Source organism: Mustela putorius, unplaced genomic scaffold, assembly GCF_011764305.1.
Source record: "Mustela putorius furo isolate JIRA1106 unplaced genomic scaffold, ASM1176430v1.1 tig00000580_pilon_pilon_pilon, whole genome shotgun sequence".
In the NCBI taxonomy this organism is placed as follows: domain Eukaryota; kingdom Metazoa; phylum Chordata; class Mammalia; order Carnivora; family Mustelidae; genus Mustela; species Mustela putorius.
Genome location: NW_025421423.1, coordinates 14,713,806 through 14,738,943, shown reverse-complemented (window position 1 = coordinate 14,738,943; position 25,138 = coordinate 14,713,806). Strand labels below are relative to the sequence as shown.

At 43.9% G+C, this 25,138-nt stretch overlaps 1 protein-coding gene across 3 annotated transcripts; it reads left to right on the top strand.

Moving 5' to 3' along the window:
• Window positions 1-2,095: 2,095 nt before the first annotated feature.
• On the top strand, window positions 2,096-24,363 carry PTGR1 (prostaglandin reductase 1). 3 transcript variants are annotated; one of them, XM_004747803.3, is made up of 10 exons: window positions 2,096-2,204; window positions 4,258-4,373; window positions 5,983-6,028; window positions 6,790-6,846; window positions 10,115-10,282; window positions 12,022-12,139; window positions 13,046-13,201; window positions 15,724-15,832; window positions 19,946-20,064; window positions 24,113-24,363. In XM_004747803.3, exons 2-10 carry the CDS (start codon window positions 4,268-4,270, stop codon window positions 24,221-24,223), a joined length of 990 nt encoding a protein of 329 aa, XP_004747860.1. In that variant the 5' UTR covers window positions 2,096-2,204; window positions 4,258-4,267; the 3' UTR covers window positions 24,224-24,363. The 3 variants fall into 3 exon arrangements, with proteins under 3 accessions (XP_004747860.1, XP_004747858.1, XP_004747859.1); XM_004747801.3 differs by lacking the exon at window positions 2,096-2,204 and adding an exon at window positions 3,035-3,570; XM_004747802.3 differs by lacking the exon at window positions 2,096-2,204 and adding an exon at window positions 3,036-3,312.
• Window positions 24,364-25,138: the final 775 nt, after the last annotated feature.

Sequence of the window (25,138 nt, the reverse complement as noted above, 5' to 3'; positions counted from 1 at the left end):
GGGATCTCTGTAAACAACTATTGGTAATGTTATTTTGGATATACAAATATATTGAATGTCTTGGAATGTCACTCTCTCGTCCTGGTTTCCCCTCTTAGTCCCTCTTCCCATCCTCCTATCCATTGGCTAGTGTCTGATACAATTATTTCTTTAAAAAATTTTATTTGAGAGAGAGAGAGAGAGATCATGAGCAGAGGGAGAAGAGACGCAGGCTCCTCGCTGAGCAGGGAGACCAATCCCAGGCACTGGGATTCATGACCTGAGCCAAAGGCAGATGCTTAACCAAGTCATCCAGGCAGAGCTTTAGAGAGGTAACTGAAGTTAAATAAGGTCATAAATGGGTGCGCTCTAATCTGTGATTGTATTTGGAGACAGGACCTTCAAAAAGATGACTAAATTCAATGGAGACTGTTAGGTGGAGCTTAAAGAAGAAAGATACATCAAGGATGTGCATGCGCAGAGAAAAAACCCTGTGAGAACAAAAAGAAGGTGGCCATCAGCAAGCCAAGAAGTGTGGGCTCAGGAGAAGCCAAACTGGCCAATACTTTGATCTGGACATCCAGCTTCCATAATTGTAAGAAATTTAAATTTCTTTTGTTTAATCTATCCAACTGATGGTAATTTGTTATGCAGCTATAACAACCAATAGACATTCTCAGAGACACCCAGATTTCTTTCAGCTCTTCTGTTGAAAGCTTTTTTTTTTTTTAAAAGATTTTATTTATTTATTTATTTGACAGACAGAGATCACAAGTGGGCAGTGAGGCAGGCAGAGAGAGAAGGGAAGGCAGGCTCCCTGCTGAGCAGAGAGCCCAATGTGGGGCTCCATCCCAGGACCCTAGAATCAGGGCCTGAGCAGAAGGCAGAAGCTTAACCCACTGAGCCACCCAGGCACCCCCTCTGTTGAAAGCTTTCAAGTCACCATACAAACCAACTTTCCTGCAAAGCTGGTAATACTACACACCTAACATCTGATTATCACTAAATTTTATGTTACTATTTTATGTTGGTGCTCGCTTCGGCAGCACATATACTATTTTATGTTGAAAGCTGAGAAGTCTGTCTCTTGGAGTTCTGAATCTTTGACTCAGTGCCTTGTTAACTGAAAGCCTAGCAAAGAGAAGAGAGGAATCCGACCCCTGATGACATTGACTAGTTTAGGTAACCCAGGCCCAAGCTTTTCAGTCTTTAATTGGCCCCTGATTGGTTTAGAGACATTTCAACCAATGAAAGGTGGAGGAGTCTTGCTAGGAATTTTGTGACATGGATATTTTTCTTTCCTTTAGGTCCGTAGAGCTACTGCAGCCACTGTGTCACTCTGAGGGAAGCAAGACTTTCTGATGCCCAGAAAGCAGTGTAATAGGATAAAATATGCCAGATCTTGATTCAGACCAGACCTGAAGCCCATCCTACTTCTAGTCACATGAACCAATAAATCTCTCTTATTTTTTAAGCCAATATGAGTCTTATGTAACGTGCAAACCACCCCCCACAAAAAAAACCCAAAACAAAAAACCTATTCTAAATGATACAGGTAGGTGCAAGGGTACAAATCTGAATAAAGTCAGATCTCATCCTTTGGGGGAGCCTAAATTCATTTGCACTGATCAAATTGGCAAAAAGTGAACACAACAATAATACGTTTTGATGTTAGCTTTCGGTAACAGAAACTCACCAACATTGATGGTAGGAATGTAAACTGCTATTTTTGGAAAACAATCTGGTAATATATTAGGTGTATTAGTCCCTGGCTGGATCAGAACTCAGTGGGAAGTCTGCTTGAGATTCTCCCTCTCCCTCTCTCTGCCCTTCACCCATTCTCTCTCTCTCTCTCTCTTTCTAATAAATAAATAAATAAAAAGTAGAAAACTCTGCCCTCTGCTCAGGGATCCTGCATTTGTCTCCTTCCTGCCTGAGCGGGGAAGGCTGCAGCTGGTTCTCCTGCACACCATCTTTGCACCCAGTTCTTAGTTAGGAACTGTTGCAAGTACAGTTCCATCTGGGCAGGGCTCTGATGGAGACCTTTGTTATTGGAAGCACACCCCTACATACACACACACACACGCACAAACTTGCAGGAGCAGCTCCGCCCTTGGGGGAAGCCCCACCCTCTCCCCCAGACGGCCTTAAATTCAGTCGGTGGGCGCTCTGCTGCACAACCCCAACCACATTCTCTGTCTTGGTAGTGGAACCTGCGGACTTGGGTAAGTAAACATCTCCGCCCCGCTCTTTTTTCCTGCTGAGTTCCTAGAATTCCCTATCACGGAACGTTTGCGCGTTGTTTTCCCTCTCTTGCTTAATAACTTAAGAGTCTTGCACTACGAGGAAAGGGAAAGCCAGATGTCCCGATCGAAGCCCACGGGCCCCTCCTTGTTCTTGGAGGGTTCGGAGACAAGCTGGAACGAAGCGCACCGCCTGTCGGCATTTGGGTGCACGGCAAAGCTGCCTTAGCCAGGGCGGCGGCTGGCCCAGAAACTTGCGGCACTGCAAACCTGGGACCATTGTGGAAGGGGTCGGAATTCGGTTAGTGGAGACGGGCGTGTGCGGGAAAGGAGGTGGGAGCCAAGGGCGAGTGTGGCTGAGGGCACTGCACCCGGACACCCTCCTTTGGTGGGTGGGACTGTCCCTGAACTTCGGCTGCCTCTGAAGCCACATCCTTTCGAGGGGGGCGGAGGACGACTTCTGAACTTGCAGCGAGGTCAGAATTCGCACATGGCTGCCTTTTTGGGAAAAGAGACATGTAGAAGAACGGGGCTGCGGATTCGACTGCCGGGAACGCTCCCTTCGCAAAGCAAAAGGATCCAGGGCGCTGCCGTGACCCGCGCCCAACATGCATATTCATGAGGGGGGCTGGGCAAAAGAAAGTTCAGTGTGGAACTGGGGCAGAGGTCGTCCGAAATCCAGGGAGTCCGGGTCCTGACTGATTGAAGTCTTTTTTTTTTTTTTAAAGATTTTATTTATTCATTTGAGAGAGAGACAGTGAGAGAGAGAGCATGAGCGAGGAGAAGGTCAGAGGGAGAAGCAGACTCCCCATGGAGGTGGGAGCCCGATGCGGGACTCGATCCCGGGACTCCGGGATCATGACCCGAGCCGAAGGCAGTCGTCCAACCAACTGAGCCACCCAGGCGTCCCCTGACTGATTGAAGTCTTGACAGCCCGCAAGGGTCGGCACCGTCCGCTCTCCCGTCCAGTTCGCCCGGAGTCTGCGCGCTCCGACAGCCCATGTGAGATGAGTCTTTGCTTTTGAAACAGCGCTGGGAGTTTTGCCGTCGATACGCTGCGTCCGCTTTGGTTGGGCTGATTTCCGGCCAGGTGAAGACAATTCGTTTTTGCGTTCCCTCCGTTTCCATAAAATCCCAAACTACCGAGGTTCTTGCAGTCCCTTGGAACGCGAACACGCAAGCGGGGTCGGTGGGGCGCGGACCGCAGAAAGAGCTGACGGCCAGAAATGACTTCTCCTGCGGCCGGAAAGCTCCGCCTCAGTTTTCTCTGTTCCGGGGACCCCCTCACTTTCCTGTTTACTCTGCGGCGGGACCGCGGAAATAGCGACCGCGGACCCGTCCGCTAGAGGTAGAGGCGCACACGTGAGGAAGGGGCGGCTCCCGGGGGACACGGGGGAGATCCGTCCCCAAGCAACATGCCCCGATCCCAAAGCTCTGGGGCCGCCTGAATCCTCTCTCTGGTTTCCTGTGGAGGCGAGCGTAGACCTCGGATTTCCTGTTTGGTGGCCGAGTCACCTCGCCCCGGAGCGGAGCGGCAGCGCCACGCCGTGGCGTCCGGAGGCTGAGACTGGTGGCCTCGGTCCACTTCCGTTCGCTTCGGGCGTTGGACGCTCTTTCTCAAGATTCGCTGTGTGTGAGGCGAGGAGCGGAGTGTTTGCCGGCCGCGGAGCTGTCCGGTGCCCTAAGGCAACCCCCGCGGTGGCTGGGAAGGATGTGTCCGTTTTAACAGTTTGCCCTGTCGTGGAGATTTCTGAGGAAGCCTCGGTTTCCTCATTCGTGCTCTCTCCACTGGCAGTGATAGTAATGCCTCAGTCTGAAAGGGAATTTATGGGGGTAAAATGAGATGATGCGTCTGAAGTGCTCAGCACAGTAACAGAAATGTAGAAAATTCTTAATGAATGTGGTTGGCGTAAAATGGTCCTGGAGAGAAGCAGACGATGAATGGATCCTGCTGCCGGGCTTCAGGGCAGGGGCTGGGAAGTCATCAGAATCCAGTCACGTCCTGGTAGTCGTCTGTGTGTTGACTGTGTTCCAGAAACTTCAGGATGGTTCGTGCTAAGAGCTGGACCCTGAAGAAGCACTTTGAAGGCAGCCCTACTCACAGCGACTTCGAGTTGAAGACGGTTGAACTCCCGTCCTTAAAAAATGGAGGTAAGTCACAGATTTGCGCTGAAAAGGACTGTATCGGTTAGCCTTTGCTGCACAATAAAGTACTTTGACATTTAGTGACATCAGACGACATGTATTGGCTTACAATTCTGTGGGTTGGCAATTTGGGCTGGATTAAGTTGGTGGTAACTCTAGGTTTCATCTGGGCTAACCGTTCTTGGAGGATGGACCTCACTCGTTCGTCTGGTGGTTAGCAAGCTTTCTGCAGATGTGTGTGCCTGAGGCCTCTGGGTGGCCTTTCTAGCAGGCTGGCTTCTAGCCAGCTGTGAGCTCTGTCTTCTCAGTGGTCCCACTGATCTAGAGCACCAGGTGTTAGCAAGTACATTTTAAGCCTCTATTTATATCATGTTTGCTGCTATGCAAAGCAAGTCACATAGCCATGTCCAAATTCAAAAAGTGAATTTTTTTTTTAAAGACTTTATTTATTTGTCAGAAAGAGAGAGAGCGAGCACAGGCAGACAGAGTGGCAAGGAGAGGCAGAGGGAGAAGCAGGCTCCCTGCAAGGAGCCTGATGTGGGACTCGATCCCCCGACGCTGGGATCATGACCTGAGCCGAAGGCAGCCACTTAAAACCGACTGAGCCACCCAGGTGTCCCGAGACCTAGACTTCTTGATGAGAGGACGACAAGGAGGTCCCACACAGCGATGGGACATCTTTGTGACAATTTTGCAATCTGCTACAGAGACTTTCTCAAGGTTTTCTGTTTGAAGCCTTGATGTCATGTGGGAGGAGGATCCCTCTAATTTCTTTCATAATTGAAATGGTACATGTTTGTGACTTTGACAAACGCTAGGGAGGATTTCCTCTCTGTCCTGGCAAGCCTGATGATGGGGTAAGCAAGTGGGGTAAGTAGAGCCTAACAGCCATGTGCAGAGCTCAGATTATCCTGTGCACAGACAGGAGGGAAAAACTCTCATCCTTCACTGAGGAGTCTCCCATCCCATTGGGGGAAGTGGAAGGACAAGGCAAAACCCTACAGAAATCTAGGGAAGAGAAACAGTAGCACATAGCATGTTTGGAGGTTAATTTAGTAGCGCAGACAATAAGGGGTATTTACAGGTGGGTAGGCAGGCTTGGAGAAAGGGGCATGCAATCAAATAGCATAGTCAAGTTCAGTCCCATCTAAGTTGGGATAGATAGCCAGGACCCAGGTTCAAAATTCCAGAGAATGTGTGTATGAGGGTCACTCCAGCAAAATCTATATTCTTTAGTCCTAACAGGGGCTGTCAGTGAAACCTTATGGGAGCACGGGAACATAGTGATTATAAATGTGGCTCTGACCAAGTTCCTTAATCTAAGCCTAAATGAAATGGAAAGAGTAATAGTTGGGAATATCATATGAAATAATCTATGTAAAGCCTGGAGTGAGTTCTGAGAAAATCACATGATGACGATGGTGATGGTGAGGCTGATGATGGTTTGGGCTGGACCCCGCTTGTCTCTTCAATAGCAAGTGCAGAAGGGCAACCGTGAAGCAGAAAGACCATCTTATTTAGAATGTTTACTTTGACTGTTTATGTAGAATGCCAAAGTCAACAAAGGCATCAAGCACTGAGTTTCTAATTGCCTGTGGAATGCTTTATTTTATAGAGGTCCTGCTGGAAGCTTTGTTCCTTACTGTGGATCCATATATGAGGTATGATTTTCCTCCTAAAAAGTTATGTGTTGTGCTTTGGACCCTGTTTTGAAATAGTCCATCTTTTAAAATATCCAACTGATTGTCATTCTCCCAGTTGTCCCAGTATTATATCGGTGATAAGATTCATGGATGCTCATCTTTGCCAGCAAAGGTTTGAGAAGTTTGATGAGAGATTCCCTTGGCCCCTCTCTTTGACCACCATTTCCTATCTTAATATGCACAATTTGCCTCTCACTGTTCGCAAAAAAGTAAAAGACTAAAGAAACCCAAATCCAATTTGTCCATTTCACTACTGACAACTAATTTGGGTAGAGGAAGATGGTAAGACTAAAATAAGCTTTTTTTGCCTTCCATTTAACGTATTCTTTTAATTTAATCAAATATGTGTACCTAGTAAACAACTCAGGGAAGGGAGGGAATAAAAGCATTTGTGCGGCACTAACTTCTCAGTAATTTTGCTTATTGGTAAATAATGTAGTCATCATTCTTTAAAATAATTGTTTTCAGAGCTGATCAATAGAGATTCAAATCTGAGGTAAAAAACAAAGTTTCCAAATGTTAACTAACATCCTTTTTTGTGTGGTTAGTAGGATTCTGTGACGATTCCAATTTGTAAGCCTTTTCAATCAATTCTCTTGCCAACCAATACCAACCAATTCCCCTGCCAAAATCAAGAGTCAGAAACGCAGCCCACGGAGCCACCCAGGTGCCCTTTCCCAAGAAGTCTTTATGTTTTAAAAATGGATTTTTTTTTTCAGAGTGGCATCCAAAAAATTGAAGGAAGGTGATGTGATGATGGGGCAGCAAGTGGCCAGGTATTTCTTTGTGTCTCCATGTCTGAGAAATATGTCTCTCCTTTACCTTCTTCTGGGTCTGCTTCTGTCTATCATCCCTATAATTTCTTCAGCCCATGTGATTCACTCACTGATCTTGGAAGCAGCTTGGGGAACCTTGCCCCTTTCCTGACTAACTGGGATGGAGGGAAGCCAGTGAAATTACCATCGCTACTTAAAAATTACTTAAAAAATTATAATTGTCCAACTTACAATTATTGCAAAAATTCAAATAAATTAAAAATTAGTATCATGGAAACTGGAAGATCCCTCATCAGCTGAAACTTAAGAGGTGACTGTTGTTAATGTATTATTATTTCAAAAATTGTTTAGTACACCAACTAGTATTTATAATTTTTCTTAAATAATGGGATTATATGCCCTTCAATAAATTGCTTTTTTTCACTTAATATGTTATGGATATCTTTTTGATAATAAGTAAATATACTACCTACCTTTTAATGGCTGCAATTTTTTTTTTTAAATCAATCTCTTTTTTCTCCCAAAGATTTTATTTATTTGAGAGAGACAGAGCACACATGGAGGGGGTAGGCACAGAGGATGAAGTAAACTCCCCACCTAGCAGGGAGCCTGACACAGGGTTCAAACCCAGGACTCCAGAATCACAACCTGAACTGAACTCAGACGCTCAACCAACTGAGCCACCCAGGCATCCCTTAATGGCTGCAAATTTATCCCATTGTTATCTGCTGTGTAACTAATCTGCTCCTAGTAGCAACCGTTTCCAGTTTTTACTATCACAAATAGTTCTACAAGGAACATGTATGCGTCTTTATGTGTATGTCTGTGTATTCTCTGCCTATTTGGATGAATGTTGCTTCACATTAAATTCCCAGAAGTATAAATTATAGGTCAAAGGAGATGCATATTTATTTATTTATTTATTTATTATTGTAGAGAGAGAGAGCACAGGTTTGGGAAGGGGCAGAGGAAGAGGGAGAAAGTCTTAAGAAGACTCCGTGCTGAGCACAGAGCCCAGTGCAGGGTTCAATCTCAGCACCCTGAGATCATGATTTGAGCCTAAACCCCATCAGATGCTTAACCAACCTTGCCACCAAGATGCCTGAGAGATGCCCTTTTTTTTGGAATGTGCAATCATCTAATTTATAAGAAGATGTAACAATATTTTAAATGATACAAAATATCAATTTCAAAATGACATCAAAAAGTGAGTGTATTTAGGGGCACCTGGGTGGCTCAGTGGGTTAAAGCCTCTGCCTTCGGCTTAGGTCATGATCCTGGGGTCCTGGAATCGAGCCCCACATCAGGCTCCTTGGGGAGCCTGCTTCCTCCTCTCTCTCTCTCTGCCTGCCTCTCTGTCTACTTGTGATTTCTCTCTCTCTGTCAAATAAATAAAATCTTAAAAAAAAAAGTGAGTGTATTTAACCATACTCAGCTCATAACAGAGCAAATGGGTAAGAAGAGTAATTCATGCTATAGCATATTGTTAATGCGAACTGGCAACAGAAAAAGTTGGTCAAGGAAGGCAGAAGAACTCTTAGTTCTTAATTAATTAATTCTTAATTCTTTTAAGAATTAGAACCAAAGGGCTCCATTATTTTCTAGCATCTGCTCAACGTTGTACCTATGTTAGAAATGTACATGATGGGAACTCCAGGGATCTTCTGGATTCTTCCTTTAAGGTCCTGGTCAACTGTAGCCACAATATAACACTTGTGCTCAGTTCCTCTCTGTACTAAGCAGGCATCTGCATAGATTCCTTTGTGTGTGCATGGTAACCATTCAAATCTTGGATCCTTGGAGGTCTTTAGAACTACTCAATACTTTTGCCCCAGTGTCTCAGTTTCATCCATTACACAGTCAGTTATACAAGGGATACACTTAGCATAGAGACAGTCCATCATTGATTGTACTAAGTCAAGTTTGACTTTAATGGAAAAGTTGATGAAGTTGGTATCAACCAGGATGTGGTATGGTAGGCCCAGCTGGGTGTTAAAAATTGCTTTTTCTTACTTAATATGTATACACACACATACATATAAACCACATCTTCTTAGACCATTCTTCTATAGGTGGACACTTGGGTTGCTTCCATAGTTTGGCTATTGTAAATAATACAGGTAAACATTGGGGTGCATATATCTTTTTGAATTCAGGGGTAAACACGAGAGTGCACATATCCTTTTGAATTAGTGTTTTCATATTCTTGGGTCAAATATCCAGTAGTGGAATTACTGGATCATATGGTAGTTCTATTTTTAATTTTTTTTAATAATTTTTCCATTTTTTTAAAAAGATTTCATTTATTTGACAGATCACAAGTAGGCAGAGAGGCAGGTAGAGAGAGAAGGGGAAGCAGGCTCTCTGCTCAGCAGGGGCTGAGATCCCAGGACCCTGAGATCATGATCTGAGCCGAAGACAGAGGTTTAACCCACTGAGCCACCCAGGAACCCCTATTTTTAATTTTTTGAGGACTCTCCTTAACTTTGTCTGCAGTGGCTGCGCCAGTTTGCATTCTCATAATATACATTTCAAAATATATCATTAAGATTGCTGTAACACACCCCAGAATATTAGCCGTTATCTTTGTATTGTGGGATTAGAACTGATATTTCTATTTCATATGTCAAATTTTCTAAAAATGTTACATAGCTTCATGATCAGGGGGAAGACAGTAAAAAATGGTAACAGTGGGGGAAGGTGGGAGAAAGAGAGTCCACAGATGAGACTAAAAAGAAGCAGCTTAGAGGGGGAGGCAAAAATCCCGGTGAAGTCAGTATTATGGAAACCAATGAGGAAGAGTCTGGGTAGCCCAGAGTGTTATAATGAATGAGGAGTGTCCACTGGATTTTGCGATCAGAAGTTGTTGTGACCCTAGTGGAGTAGCAGGGCTGAAAGGCAGGTTGCGCTGGAGAGGACAGTGCTATAGATTTGGGAAAAAGGAGAGACTAGGGATGGAGGGCAGCCCCTGAAGAACAGAATAGGCTGGTGTCCAGGGCACCTTGAGCCCAAGGATACATGCCTCTTAGAGAGAAATGGGTGAGGACGGGGACAGATGTAGATCCAGTTCAGAGAGTTCCTCTGATAATGGCCCATATTTTCTCTCAAGGAGGCGGAGGAACCAGCAGCAAGGAATTATGATGGAGAGATGTGGTGGGATATTTAATCATGGATTATTAACTTTAGTGCCCTTTTAGGAAACCACCCATGCAGCATTCCAACTCCCTTGAAAGAGGTTTCCCATGTTGTAATGTGCTTTATCTTCCAGAGTGGTGGAAAGTAAAAACTCAGCCTTCCCAGCAGGAGCTCTGGTAGTAGCTTTTTCAGGCTGGTCGACGCACTCTATTTCTGATGGGAAAGATCTGGAAAAGCTACCCACAGAGTGGCCGGACACCATCCCAGTGTCTTTGGCTCTGGGAACAGTGGGCATGACAGGGTGAGTTTCATGGGTGTATTTCATTTTGTTTAAAAACATGACATTCTGGTTTTACTAAAATAGTTTGTTCAGAATGTGGTCAGCACATAGGGTGTCTTGTGGCTATCCAGGCTCCAGAGATTTAACATTCCCCCAGAGTTTGTGTTGCTTCCTTCATTGGACCTCTGTTTTCTCTGCCAAGCTGGAGATGTTCGTGTGTTTTGCTCTCCAATCTGTTATTGATTGAAGTCCCCCTTAGACCAAAGTGTGCCTTTAATTTTTCCTCTAAGATTCCTTTTCTGTTGACTTCATCTTACCTCTTTCCATTTTTAGAAGGGTGTGATGTTTGGGAAAGGCCTTGTGTATCTTGGGTCAATATGTCTAACTGAGAACTGATTTTAGAATTTTCTAGAATGGAGATTGGGATGGGAGGGGTACTGATTGTCATGGGTGTAATGACACAATCAGAAAATGCACCTTCTGCTTTGCATTTGAGGTTACGCTAACTTGTCTGGCACACTCTGGCTTCAGTGTTCATTGGGACGGTGGTTCTGTTGATTCATAAGAATCACCTGGTCATATACAATCCAGGTGTTCGTGTTCCAGCATTTCTGAATCAGTGGGTCTGAGGTCGGGCCTGGGAATCCATATTTTTTATAAAACTCCAGTTGATTCTGAGGCTGGCGGTACTCCATCTGACTTTCAAAAAACACTGTGGGAATATTAGCTTTTAGGTCCTTAGAAAAAGTGCAGATTTCTGTGCCTTTCCCTGCCTCACCTTCAATTTCCAACCCTGATGGGTCCCCAGGTATACTCAGAGGCAGACGTATGTATAATTTCTGTTTTGTATGGAAATAACTTTACATGAATTTGTCTGAAATTTTGCAAGTGGCTTAGCAATCACCATAGTGGATCCAAATTTCATTGGCTCAGACTCAGGGGTGCTAAAACATAATAAATTCAGTGATTGTTCACATTGTTCAGGTTTAAAACTCAGAATTTCCTTTTTTTCTTATCCCTAAGGTTGATGCAAAGCTCCAAGGGCTAACACAGATTCTGTGTCAGGGAAGGGAGACAACAATTTCTTGAACTTGATCTGTCTTAGTCTTATACCGGTCTCCTTTTCCCACTGAGTCCTCTGCCACAGCGCCTTCCAAGCTGGTGGGTTCTTCACCCAGTATTTGTCAGTACTGTCTGAACTGCATTTCTGTAGACCCCGTAGTTCTTTCTTTGCAAGCTGACTTTGACATCACCTTTGGGATGAGATGGGGAAATGGCACAAGTTCTTCCATCCCACTTAGGAGCCATGGGAAACTCCCAGTGTCTCTCCGGGACCCACTTGTGCCTAGACACTGCATACCATTCTGTCTGTCCTGTTGATGACATGGAGGCTTTGCTCACAAAGTTCGCTCTCTTCCTAGGGCACACATGTTCTAGGACACACTGTTGTAGGATCCCTCGAGTGGATCTTCTCTTGCTTCTGAGACTTGACCTAGGGATTGACAGATGCAGCCCCTTTCCATCCAAGTCTCCATTTCTTCTCTAGTTCCCATCATCTTTATTCCTAAGGAGGAGATGGACCACTAGTGGTCAGTAATATTCATTTCCTGTGGGGTTTTGTGTGTGTGTGTGTGTGTGTGTGTGTCTTTTACTTGGACCCACAGCACTGGGCTGTCGAGAAGGACTTCAGGATGTATATGGATGAGTTATAGGGGAAAATCAACAAATCTATCCACATATCTTTAATTTCCTTCCCTCAGGCTAACCGCCTACTTTGGCCTACTTGATATCTGTGGTGTGAAGGGTGGAGAAACAGTGATGGTTAATGCGGCGGCAGGTGCGGTGGGCTCTGTAGTGGGGCAGATAGCTAAGCTCAAGGTAAGTGGCTTCTTCAAGTGCCAAACATTTACTCAACACCCACAGTGTACAATGAGAACACAACAGTGAACAGAGCAGACCTTCCCCAGTTACAGAATTCAGTGGAGTGGGTCTTGTTTAGAAGTTGAAGATACATTCAGAATATAAGAGATTTCTGAAGAACTACTCTCTGTACCAATACAGTCTCTGGTCTCATCCTGAAAGTGCTTTTCAGGATGTTCTCTAGTTCCTCTATGATTAGATAGGATCTAGTCCAATGCTTTAGCCCAAATCAAAGAACAAGGGGGCAGTCACCGGGAGGGCTGACAAGGGGCCTGAGAGTCCCAGAACTGAGCCCAGATTATAGTCTAAAGGACCACTGTACCAAAAGATAGCATGCAAGTAACTGCAAGAGAAGACCAAAAATAAAGAAACAAGAGAGTCTGGGCGCCTGGGTGGCTCAGTGGGTTAGGCCGCTGCCTTCAGCTCCAGTCATGATCCCAGGGTCCTGGGATCAAGTCCTGCATCAGGCTCTCTGCTCAGCAGGGAGCCTGCTTCCTCCTCTCTCTCTGTCTCTGCCTGCCTTTCTGCCTACTTGTGATCTCTCTCTGTCAAATAAATAAATAAAATCTTTAAAAAAAAAAAAACAAGAGAGTCAAATACAAAGGTTGTCAAGCCAGCAACTTAAAATGAGCTGTAAACCACAAAACCAGAGACTGGTCAGAGGCAAGCAGAAGTTACAAGTTGGGTTGTAGTCTGATTCAAGGACTAATTTCACCTATAGATCTATTGGCCCATATGGTTATCTTCATATATGTGGCTCAGCACTTAGGGTGTTATTGGGGAACCTGACTGTACTAGCTAGGAGGGGGGTTGATCCATGCTTTTGACTTAAAAATGGTTTCCATTTTTTCCCTCCCCATTTAGGGCTGCAAAGTTGTTGGAGCAGCAGGGTCTGATGAAAAGGTTGCCTACCTTAAAAAGCTGGGATATGATGTTGCCTTTAACTACAAAACAGTGGAGTCTTTAGAAGAAACTTTGAAAAAAGCCTCTCCTGATGGTTATGATTGTTACTTTGATAACGTGAGTACAAATTGGACTTAATATCTTATTTACTAACAAACTACTATACAAAAGAATATGCTTCTTGAGTTTCCACCTAAAATATGTAAAGAGAGTATATATGCCTTTAAAAGAACAGGTGTGTTGAGATAATAATTTACCCATTTTTAAGCTTTGAACCTAGTGGTTTTTAGTACATTCACAGAATTGTACAATCATCACCACAATCAGTTTTAGAACATTTCATTATCCCAGAACGATGATGCTATACTCATTATAGTCACTCCGTATTGGTCCCCCAAAGTGGTCTTTTGTGACTAGCTTCTTATGCTATACATTAGCATGTTTTCAAGTTTCATCCATGTTGTAATGTGTCTCAGGGCTTCATTCCCTTTTTTTATGACCACATAATGTTCCATTGACTGGATATACTGTATTTTATTTATCCATCCATCAATTGATGAGCAGCTGAGTAATTTTTACTTTTTGGCTATTATGGTTAATGTTGCTATGAACATTCCTGATCAAGTTTTTGTGTGGATATATGTTTTCATTTTTCTTGAGTATATACCTATACATGGAATTATTGGGTCATGTGGCACCTCCATATTTAACATTTTGAGGAACTGACAAGCAATTTTGCAAAATGGCTGCACTGTTTTACATTCTCACCAGCAGTGTATGAGGGTTCCAATTTCCCTACATCCTCATCAACACTTACTATCTATGATTTTTATTATGGCTATCCTTGTGGGTTTGAAGTAGAATTTCACTGTGGTTTTGATTGTCACTTCCCTAATTGCTAATGAAACTGGATGGCTTTTCATGTGCTTATTGGCCATTTGTATATCTTTGGAGATATGTCTGTTCAGGTCTCTTGCCCATTTTTCAATTGGGTTGTTGGTTGAGTTTTAAGAGTTCTTCATAAAAACTCTGATAAGTCCCTTATCAGATATAGTCAATTCTCAATATTCTTGGTAGTTATGTTCTATCAAGCACCACCAACCCTGAACCATTGCTTCTAGGGGAATTATGTACATTTATATACATATTTCAACTTGATGATCATCTTAAATCCTAAAAGCAGTTCTTCCCTACAAGCTTCTATTTTTTTTATTTTTCTTTTCCTTTTTAAAAAGATTTTGTTTATTTGACAGAGATGGGGAGAGAGGAAACACAAGTAGGGGGAGTGAGAGAGGGAGAAGCAGGCTTCCCGCTGAGTAGGGAGCCCAATGCTGGGCTCAATCCCCTGGACTCTGGGATCATGACCTAAGCCGAAAGCAGATGCTTAACGACTGAGCCACCCAGATGCCCCTTTCTTTATTTTTCAAAAGAGAAAAGGAGGTTCAGAAGTGGTAAGAAGCTTACCTGTGGCTGCCCCACAAACTCATCCCATATTTGGGATTCACACTCCATCTAACCAGCCCCAGAGCTGGAGCTTTTTTTATCTACTCTGCACTGCCCTCTACGCTTTCCTTCCCCAGTAATCTCTGGGAGAGCTGAAAAAAGAAGACAGAGCCTTGGCCTTTGTTGACCTTGCCTGGGAACTTTGTGTCTCTTCTGTCGCTCTAGGCTTGTCTCCAAATGATCAGACAAGCTCTATGAGTGTTGATTTCCGGGTTATAAATAAATGTTAGCAAGTAGTCCCATTCTCAAATACAGAATATACTAATAAGGAGGATTGGCTCTGGTTTGCAATTCTTTTCTCCTGTTCTCTGAGTTGTTTTTCACTTTCTTTTTTGCTTTTCTTTCACTTTCTTGATGGTGTCCTTTGAAACACAAAAGTTTTAAATTTTGATGAAGGCCGATTTATTTCTCCTTTTGTTGGTTGGGCGTTTGGTGCCATGTCTAAAAAGGCCTTTCTTTATCCAAGGTCACAAAGATTTACTCCTATTTTTTTTTCTTTTTTTCTAAGAGTTTTATGGTGTTAGCCCTTATATTTGGGTCCATGATACATTTTAAGTTAATTTTTGTGTATTGTGTAAGAAGGGGTCTGATTTCATTCTTTTCCATATCCAGTTATTCTACACCATGTGTTGAAAAGACTATTTTTTCCTCCAATTACATTGTTTTGGCCCTCTTGTCAAAAATCAATGAACCATAAAGTAAGGGTTTATTTCTGGACTCTCAAGTTAGTTCCATTGATCTATATGTCTGTGCCCACACTGTCTTGCTTGGTACAGCTTTGCAGTACGTTTTGAAATTGGAAAGTGTGAGTCCTCCAGCTTTGTTCTTGATGTGGCTTTTAAGTATTTTTTCCATGCTCTTGGATAGGGGCAATGAGATTACTGAACTGATCAGAGAACTCCAAAATATAATAAAATAAAACGTATAAGTTAAATATGGTATGTTCCTACAAATAAAAATGTCCAGCCTCTCCTGTCTTTTTCCAACTGCAGTTTTCTGCACTGCTGTGCTAACTCAATCAGGTTTTTTTTTTAAATTCTAGAATAAATTTTGTGAAATGATAGCTGTGACTTCTCCTGAGTCTTCTAATGTTTAGATTATTTAACATGGGTTTTGTTTTCATCCTATCTGTGTAGGTAGGTGGAGAGTTTTCAAACATTGTTATTCCCCAGATGAAGAAATTTGGAAGAGTTGCTATATGTGGGGCCATCTCTACATACAATAGTACTCGCCCGCTTCCCCCAGGTAATGAGCTCGTGCACGTCATCACAGAGGCAGAAAGACAGGACAAGGAGAAGATTCACGGATGTGCTATAGGCCAGTGACTATCAAAATGTTAAAAAGCCTTCCTGATATTCTTGATGAAATAGTGTTTATTAAACTAAAAATATGTAATTTCATATATTTGTACTAAATAGCTTGTATCACATTTTGATACCGAGAAATAACAAAATCTAAAAATATAGAAGCGTGTTGATAATTTTTAAAAGTTTTAGTTTTTTACCTATTGTTTTGGGCACAGTTGTAAAAAGGAAACCATGATTTGGTTTAGAAACAGAACACCTTGGTCTGGCTGGTGCAGTGTAAGGGTTCTGTAGGATACTTGAGACGTTGCTGGAGGAATGGGGTTGGGGGGAGGATGACTTGACGGGTGAAGGGAACAATGAGCTGCCATTTCCTTCTGATGGTAGTGGTGATGGTTCCTAGAGCAGCAGGACACACTGGCTCCCCCAAACTGACCATTTCCAATGAGAGGGAAAGAAGTGTGCATTTCCCCTCTGTTCCTGGATTGTCCTTGTTTTGTTTCTGCTGTGCCTCTGTCCCCCACTGCTCCACTCTCCTATGCAGACACTGCCCCCTCCCCTCCATAGCACAGATCCAAAAGCAGTATCAACTCGAGAACTGTATTCCTTAAGTCCTGCTTCTCTGAGAGACATGGTACAGGCCTCTTACTCCGTGGGTGGGGAGATGAATGACAAGAGGACCAGAGGCTTTTTTTTTTTTTTTAAGATTTTATTTATTTACTTGACAGAGATCACAAGCAGGCAGAGAGGCAGGCAGAGAGAGAGAGAGAGGGAAGCAGGCTCCCTGCTGAGCAGAGAGCCTGATGTGGGACTCCATCCCAGGACCCTGAGATCATGACCTGAGCTGAAGGCAGAGGCTTAACCCACTGAGCCAACCAGGTGCCCGACCAGATGCTTTTTAAATCTTATCAGCAAGAGACTAAAAGATGGATGGGTCTTCTGAACTCCTCATACAGAGTCCTTCTCTACAATTCTTTTTTATTTTTTGAGATTCTTTTGTTTTGTTTTGTTTTGTTTTGTTTTAAACTTTATTTTAGAGAGAGAGGGAGCCAGTACAGGGAGAGGGGCAGAGGCTGAGGGAGAGAATCTCAAGCAGACCCCAAGCTAACACGGGGTCTGATCCCACAACACTGAGATCAAGACCTGAGTAGAAACTAAGAGTCAGTCACTAAGTAGACTGAGCCACGCAGGCGTCCCTCAAGACTGCCACAGCTCTGTGCTATCCGTGAGATTACAGATTTATCTGTGCCCCCCCCCCAAAAAATAAGGAGAAAAAAGAACAAAAAGGAATCTTGGAGAGTGTCATTGGCATGTGGGAGGATAGCCATAAATAAATTGGGTGTTCATTCCGTGATGGGTTTCACTCATGGGAATGAAACCCTAGAGCCCAGCTAGTCAACAACCCCACAACCACATTGAGACAAGTGAGCGAGACTGGAAGAGGCTGAGAAAGGACAGCTTGTAGATTCCCTCTTGGTTGTGAAAAATCAAAGATACTACCTTCTCTAAGAAGACTCCAGGTACATTTAGCAGTCTTATTGTCAGGGACTTTTCCCCCTGTGCTTTCCTGACTGACTGATGCTAAGCTAGAATCATGGGAAATCTTCTGGCTGCCCATTGAGCAAAGCTCCAGGATGCATTTTCTTGACCATAGTCCAATTAGGTACAGCCAAATATTTTGGGTCCAGTAACTTGATCTAGTCTTTTTAGCAATTACGGTTTGGAAGTTCAGCTGCTCAGATAGGTCTTTGAGACATCAGCGGGCCTTGTCCATCCATTTTAGACGAGATTCTGCCCTGCCTCTGATCTCCAGAAATTCTGACATATTTCACTGTTAGGATAGTTCAGAGGTAACTAATTATTTTCCGGCTTTAATGCCACATTAAAGTGCCACATTCTTTTTTTTTTTCTTTGATGGGTTTTAACTATATTTTGTTTTATTTTTTTAAGATTTTATTTATTTCAGAGACAGAGCATGAGTTGGCAGGGAGGAAGCAGAGGGAAAGGGAGAGGCAGACTCCCGCTGAGCAGGGAGCCCAACATGGGGCTCAGTCCCAGAACCCTGAGATCATGATCTGAGCTAAAGGCAGATAGTCAGCTGAGTCATCCAGGTGCCCCAACTTTTTTTAAAATTTAAATTCAATTAATTAACATATAGTGTATTATTAGTTTCTGTGATTCATCAGTTGTATATAATATCCAGTGCTCATTCCATCAAGTGCCCCCCTTTAATGCCCATCACCCAGTTACCTCATCCCGCCACCCCCCTCCCCTGCAGCAACCTTCAGTTTGTCTCTTATGTTTGTCTCCCTCTCTGATTTCATCTTGTTTTATTTTTCCTTCCCTGCCTCTGTGTTAAAATGCCATATTCTTATTGATCCCAATAAAGAAACTGTATTCCCATCAGGGTGGATAAGCCCAGAAATAGTAGTTCATCCCCTTCCAAGAAGAGGAAATAAGGATTCCAATCCCTAACCTAAAAAGAAATATGGTTGCTGTGGGTCTTCTGAAGAAGCCCTCTTTGTGCCAGAGCAACCTAGCGTCTGGACGTGCCATTCTCCTGTGTCACCCTGATGTCTCACTCATCTTGCAACAGTTTCTTTTGATATAGGAAAAAGCCCCATTTTTCTTACTGCTCCTGTGACTTTCTTCAAATACTGAGTGGGAACCTTCAGCTTGAGTGATGCCAGTCACCAAGGACGTCACAAAAAAATTCTGCCAGTCACCTTGGCTCTTCTTCCTGGGCATTTTCACCTGACTTCCTGGAACTTTTCACACTATGCTCAGGGCTCATTCCCTTGGTTTCTGGTCCCTTTGGATCCTTGGGAAAACAAGCCAGACAACCAACACAACCTTTTCTTTCACACACAGAAGGGTACTACCTTCTTAATAGGCTGCCCGGTAGCCTAGGGCTTTTTCTAGGCTGGTGGTTCTCAAAGTGTGAGCCCAGGATCAACAGCATCACCCTCTCCTGAGAACTATAGAAATATATATTCTTGGGATCCACTCCGTATCCACAATCAGAAATTGGGGGAGTAGCCAGCATCCTCTTTCCATCAGCTCTCTATCTGATTCTCATACACACCAAATTGCGAGACTGCTGTTTGGGCCGACTCTTGGTATCCCAAAATGACGAGGCCTGGGACAGGTAGAATCGCTGAGCCTCTTGATCTGTTCTCTCTTGGCTCTCTCAATAGCTTTTTTATATCTGCTTTGAGAAGAGAACAAGAGGGCTATGCCATAGAATGAGTGCAGTAAGTCATAAAGAAAAGAACATGTGAAGTATCAGGGTATTTACGCCTGAGTAGCACAGAAATATTTCCACAGGTTATCTTCAGGACCTCCTTCTGTTCCATAGAACTGTTCAGGACATTTTTGGTGGGTCTTGCCCCTAGCAGGTGAAGGCTGAACATCTGCTGCCTGGCCTGTGTAAGGGCTCTGAGTGTGTGTCAGTCCGATTGCTGCTGTGACAAACTATCTCAAGTTTAGCGGCTAGCAACAACACAGATTTATCATCTTATAGTTCTGGGGATCAAAAGTCTACAATGGGTCAGTAGGGCTGAATTCTTTCTGAAGGCTCAACAGGCTGTTAACTTGCCTTTTCCAGCTTCTAGAGGCTGCTGCGTTCCCTGGCTCATGGTCCCTTCCTCCATCCACAAAGCCCGCAGCACAGAGTCTCCCAGTATCTCTCCCTCTCTCTCTCACTCACTCTGATCTGTGTTTCCAGCATTGCACATTTTTTCCTGCTTCTGACTTTTCTGCCTCCTTTACAGGGACCCTCGTGATTATAATGGGCCCACTGAGTAATACCCAATAATCTCTTCAGCTAAAGGCTCTTAACTTGATCATAGCTGCACAGTCCCTTTTGCCATGCAAGGCAATAAATTCACAGCCATCTTTGGGGACTGTGATTCTGCCTGCCTCAGAGGCCAGGTTGATTTATGGAGAGCCCCATGGATTGGAAACGAGTGGAGAAATCGAGAACAGTGATGTGACTTGTACTGCTTGTGTTTTTGCCATGGCCTGTCACCTAAATGTGTCCTCCCGTTCACAGGCCCACCCCCAGAGAACATTATCTATCAGGAGCTCCGCATGGAAGGGTTCATCGTCACCCGCTGGCAAGGAGAGGTCCGCCAGAAGGCTCTGAAAGACTTGCTGCAGTGGGTCATGGAGGTAACTGTCCCCTCGTTGCACACAAGAGCCTATTCCCTCTCCACACTATAGGTTTCACCTCCACGGTGTATACAGGTGCATCTCCCTGCTCCCCCTTTTAGAATAAAATCCCAGAGAGAGATGTTTACACTCACTGTCCGCAGTTCCTCTCTGTCCATTCTTTCTTTCTTAAACCCACGTATCAGGCTTGTACCCTCTCGCCATTCTACCAGATTGCCTTTGTCAAGGCTGACGATGTCCTCATGCTGTGAACTGCAAGGTCAGTGGTTCACATCCTGTGGCTGTGGTGAGCATTGACAGAGGTGATCACGCTCTCCTCCGTACCCTATCTTCCCTGGGCTCTCGGTTTTCCTCGCAGATTTGTCCTTCTCAGAGGATCTCCTCCTCTGCCAACTCCTTTCCTGCTGTACAAATGAATAACAGAGTGTCCCAAGGGACGGGACTGAGTTCACTGGGCTTCTTTTCTTCTCTACCCATAGTCTACCTATCCCTTACGTAGCTCAGCCTGGCTCTTGGCCTTAAATATCCTGCAGATGCTGACGGCTCCTGAACGTCTGTCTCCAGCTTGGGGCTCTGTCCCAGACTCTCGGCTGCTCAGCAGCAGCTGCACGCGCATATGTAATACACATCTTTGACTCAACACGTCAAAAACTAAATATGTCTTGATCTTTCCTGCCAGACCCATTCCATATACAGATCTCACCATGTCAGTTACAGCAATTCTATCCTCCTAGTTGCTCCATCCAAAAACCTTGAAATCATCTCTTTGATTCTTTTCGTTCTCTCCTACCCACACCTCCTCTGTCAGCAAATTCTGGTGGCTCAACCTTCAAGATACCCGCAGAATCTGACCAGCTGTTCCACCCCTGCTACTTCCACCCATGTCCAGGCCACCATCCGTTCTAGCCTCTGTGTGATCTCCTGACTTTATGCCCCAACAGACAATTCCCAACACAGCTGCCAGAGTGACCTTTTTTTTTTTTTTAATTTTTATTTATTTATTTATTTGACAGACAGAGATCACAAGTAGGCAGAGAGGCAAGCAGAGAGAGAGGAGGAAGCAGGCTCCCTGCTGAGCAGAGAGCCCGATGCGGGGCTCGATCTCAGGACCCTGAGATCATGTCCTGAGCCGAAGGCAGAAGGCTTAATCCACTGAGCCACCCAGGCGCCCCCAGAGTGACCTTTTAAAGCACAAATCAAACCATGTCATTCTTCAGCTCAGATCTCTGCAAAACTCCCCATTTCATATAGAATAAAACCTACAAGGCTATACTTGATCTGACCTTCATTACCTCTGCAATTTTATTTCATAGCATTCACCCCCTTGCTCACTCTGCCCAATCCCTCCCCACCTCCCTCTGTCCCTCTGTAACTGCTTCCTTAATTCGCTCATTCCCTTTAGGACTTTGTCAAAAACTACCTGCTGAATGAGGCAACTTTTAAAATGGCCCTATTTTAAATTGCAATCCCCCTTCATTTTTAAAAATTTATTTATTTGTGGGGAGAGAGCATGCATGTTAGTGTGCGTGCGCTTGCAAGCCAGGGCGGGTGGGGGGAGGACAAGCAGATTGTACACTCAGCACAGAATCCACTGAGGGGCTCGATCCCATGACCCTGAGATCACAACCTTGAGATCATGACCTGAGCAGAAACCAAGAATCTGATGCTTAACCCACGGAGCCACACAGGCGTGCCTGCAATCCCTTCATTCTTGATCCTCCTTATCTTGCTTTTACCCATAGCAATCATCACCTTTTAACATAATGTATTCTATAATTCATGTATATTTGTCGCCCCTCTCCCTCTGGTGAGAATGTAACCTCCACAAAGGCGGTGACATTCGTGCATTGTCGAATACATCCGGAGATGCATATAATCGTGCTGTGGCTCTTCCAGGCCCTTGGTTGGTGTCTTAGGGCCATGGCCTCAGATCCACAGGAGAAGTCTATCCCCTTGTCCTGTGCTGTGATCCTGTCCCACCGTAGACCACATGGTTATTCAGAACGCTGCATAGCAACCAAGGGCCATCATTTTAGTGTTAGAGGGGAAGCGGTATCACACTTCTAAGCTCCTGGCTTGATCATCATTTCCCAATCCAGAGCAAAAGATTGCTCTTCTGGCAGCCATGGAGTTTGGTGCTTTTCCCAGTCCAGCACTTGGAGTGCTGAGCTGGGCTCTTTCCAGGAAGCTGAGAAGAGCTGAATGATTTTTAAGTTCCCAGTGTGGAGCCTCTTTGTCCCTGTTGGTGAAATCTGATCTATCCCTCCCACGGTCACAGCTGATGACACAAAGCCACTGTGCTGGGGTCCTACATGCCTCCTGACAGAGTGGACCTAATGACAGTTTTGTTTTCAGTAACTAGTAAAATGGCCTAATTTCTCTCATTTTTTTTTCCTCATCACTTCCCCTTCTGAAAAATACGCTTTTCTTTTAGAATAGTTTTCAATTTACAGAAAAATCACAAAGTTAGGGGTGCCCGGGTGGCTCAGTCGTTAAGTGGCTGCCCTTGGCTCAGGTCATGATCTCAGGGTACTGGGATCAAGCCCCAAATTGGGCTCCCTGCTCAGTGGGGAATCTGCTTCTCCCTCTGCCTCATCCCCTGCTTGTGCTCTCTCTCTCTCTCTCTCTCTCTCTCACTGTGTCTCTGTCAAATAAATAAATAAAATCTTAAAAAAAGAAAAATCACAAAGTTAGTACAAAGAGTTTCCCTGTATGCTGTACTTTTTTTTTTTTTTTTTTTTGACAGAGATCACAAGTAGGCAGAGAGGCAGGCAGAGAGAGGGGAGGAAACAGGCTCCCCGCTGAGCAGAGAGCCGAATATGGGGCTCAATTCCAGGACTCTGAGATCACGACCTGAGCCGAAGGCAGAGGCTTTAACCCATTGAGCCACCCAGGCGCCCCTCTGTATGCTGTACCTTAATTTACCATATTATTAACACTTTTATATAAGTATTCATCCTGTACTTTGAATTTTTAAACTTTGGGTTACAGCTTTTAACCCCTTTCCAGGTTCTTTTCCTCTTTAAGAACAGGATAAAGCTGGTGCTTTCTAGTCAAGGGTTCAAACCCCAGCTTCCATAGATATTAGTGGCACGACCACCAGGCAAACAGTCCCTCCATAAATCCATACCGGGTGCTGAGCCATCACTGGAATATATTAGGAAAGTAAGTGATGTTCGTATATTAGGAAAATAAGTAAGTAACTCCGGTCTCCACGTAAGGCCCCTTTAAAAAAAACCTTGAAAATGTAAATTAATTCCACTTAGTAGACTGCCTTGTAGTAGAAAGAAAAATAAATCCTCACTAAATGAACCCTTCCCTCCCACACTCCTAAATGAATATTCAACATATATTGAAAGAATCTGGGCTGGATGTGAAGGCAGACTATTACACTGCCATGGTATTTACATTTGCCGAACAGGCTCCACCTCTTCAGGGATCAAAGAGGCAATGATGCTATGTCATGAAGCTACCGGAAGGATTAAAACAGATAATATCCTGCAAGGGGGCCCCTTTTTCCATCTTCTTCCATCTCCTCTGAGATCATTACCTTATTAAACTTTCCCATATAATTTACTTAGAAATTGCTTGTTTACTTCCTGTGACACTTCTCTTATTATTATGCTGTGATCTAATACCTATTATCAAAGTTTTATTCGGACTTTGTGGATCATGCCCCGAGATAGATTAGAAGTTCATGGGGGGACAGAGCCTCCATCTTAGATTTCCAGGTTTCCTATAGTGTACCTGATTAATTTGCTGCTATGATGAGAAGAGTATCATTTAGAATATGATATTAATCTGGGGCGCCTGGGTGGCTCAGTGGGTTAAGCCGCTGCCTTCGGCTCGGGTCATGATCTCAGGGTCCTGGGATCGAGCCTCGCATCGGGCTCTCTGCTCAGCAGGGAGCCTGCTTCCTCCTCTCTCTCTCTGCCTGCCTCTATGCCTGCTTGTGATCTCTCTCTGTCAAATAAATAAATAAAATCTTTAAAAAAAAAAAAAAAGAATATGATATTAATCTGCTATATTTGTTATCGTTCTGATACAGGGTAAAATCCAATACCACGAATACATCACTGAAGGATTTGAAAACATGCCAGCTGCATTTATGGGAATGCTGAAAGGAGATAATTTGGGAAAAACAATAGTGAAAGCATGAAAAAAATGACACATGGAATCTAGCATTTGGGTGATTAATTTCTTTTTAACCATTTACTAAAAATGTGTATTACCTTCATTATCTAAGAGACAGTCATTGTGATGAGTTTGATCTACCTAATAAAATACATTTAACTGGTATGTAATTGGAATAGAGAGTGAAAATTTCACAGTGAATAATGGCCAATCACCTCACTCCCTATTACTGTTCCTTCTGGCTTATGGTGCAAACTAATGGTTTGGAGTCCAAAAGTTTACTGCTTCTGTGACTTTGGAGTTCTGATTTTTTTTTTTTTTTTCTGATCTGTAAAGTGAGGATAGTATCATCGGCTTTATATACGTATTACAAATTTATTTAAAACACCAGCATAGGGGTACCTGGGTGGCTCAGCCCATTAAACATCTGACTCTTAATTTCAGCTCAGGTCATGATCTCAGGGTTGTAGGACTGAGTTCTGCGTCAGGCTCCAAGGTCAGTGGGAAGTCTGCTTCGGATTCTCTCCCTCTCCCATGATCCCTTTCCCCTCACTGCATACACACGGTCTCTCTAAAATAAAAAATAAAAAAATCTTCAAAACAAAACACAAACACCTGCATAATGCGTAGCCTGTATTAGGGCCACAGTAAATGTTAGCTACCTTCCTGTAGAAATTAGTGAAGTCATAAAGTTACCGCCCTCATTGCTTATTACATGAGAAGAAATAATCATTGCTAATGTATGGTGGTCTCAAGGCAGCTGAGTCTAATAACATCACACCAAGGAAGGGATTTATTGTTCCATAGGTATGTATCAATAAGTATCAATACAAGTTGTCTCCAGGGAAGAGAACTGAGGAATGCCTGAAGGGCAGGGATAAGAAAGAAACTTCACACTGTATAACCTTTTGTGCTTTTAAAATTCTGAATCTTACAAATT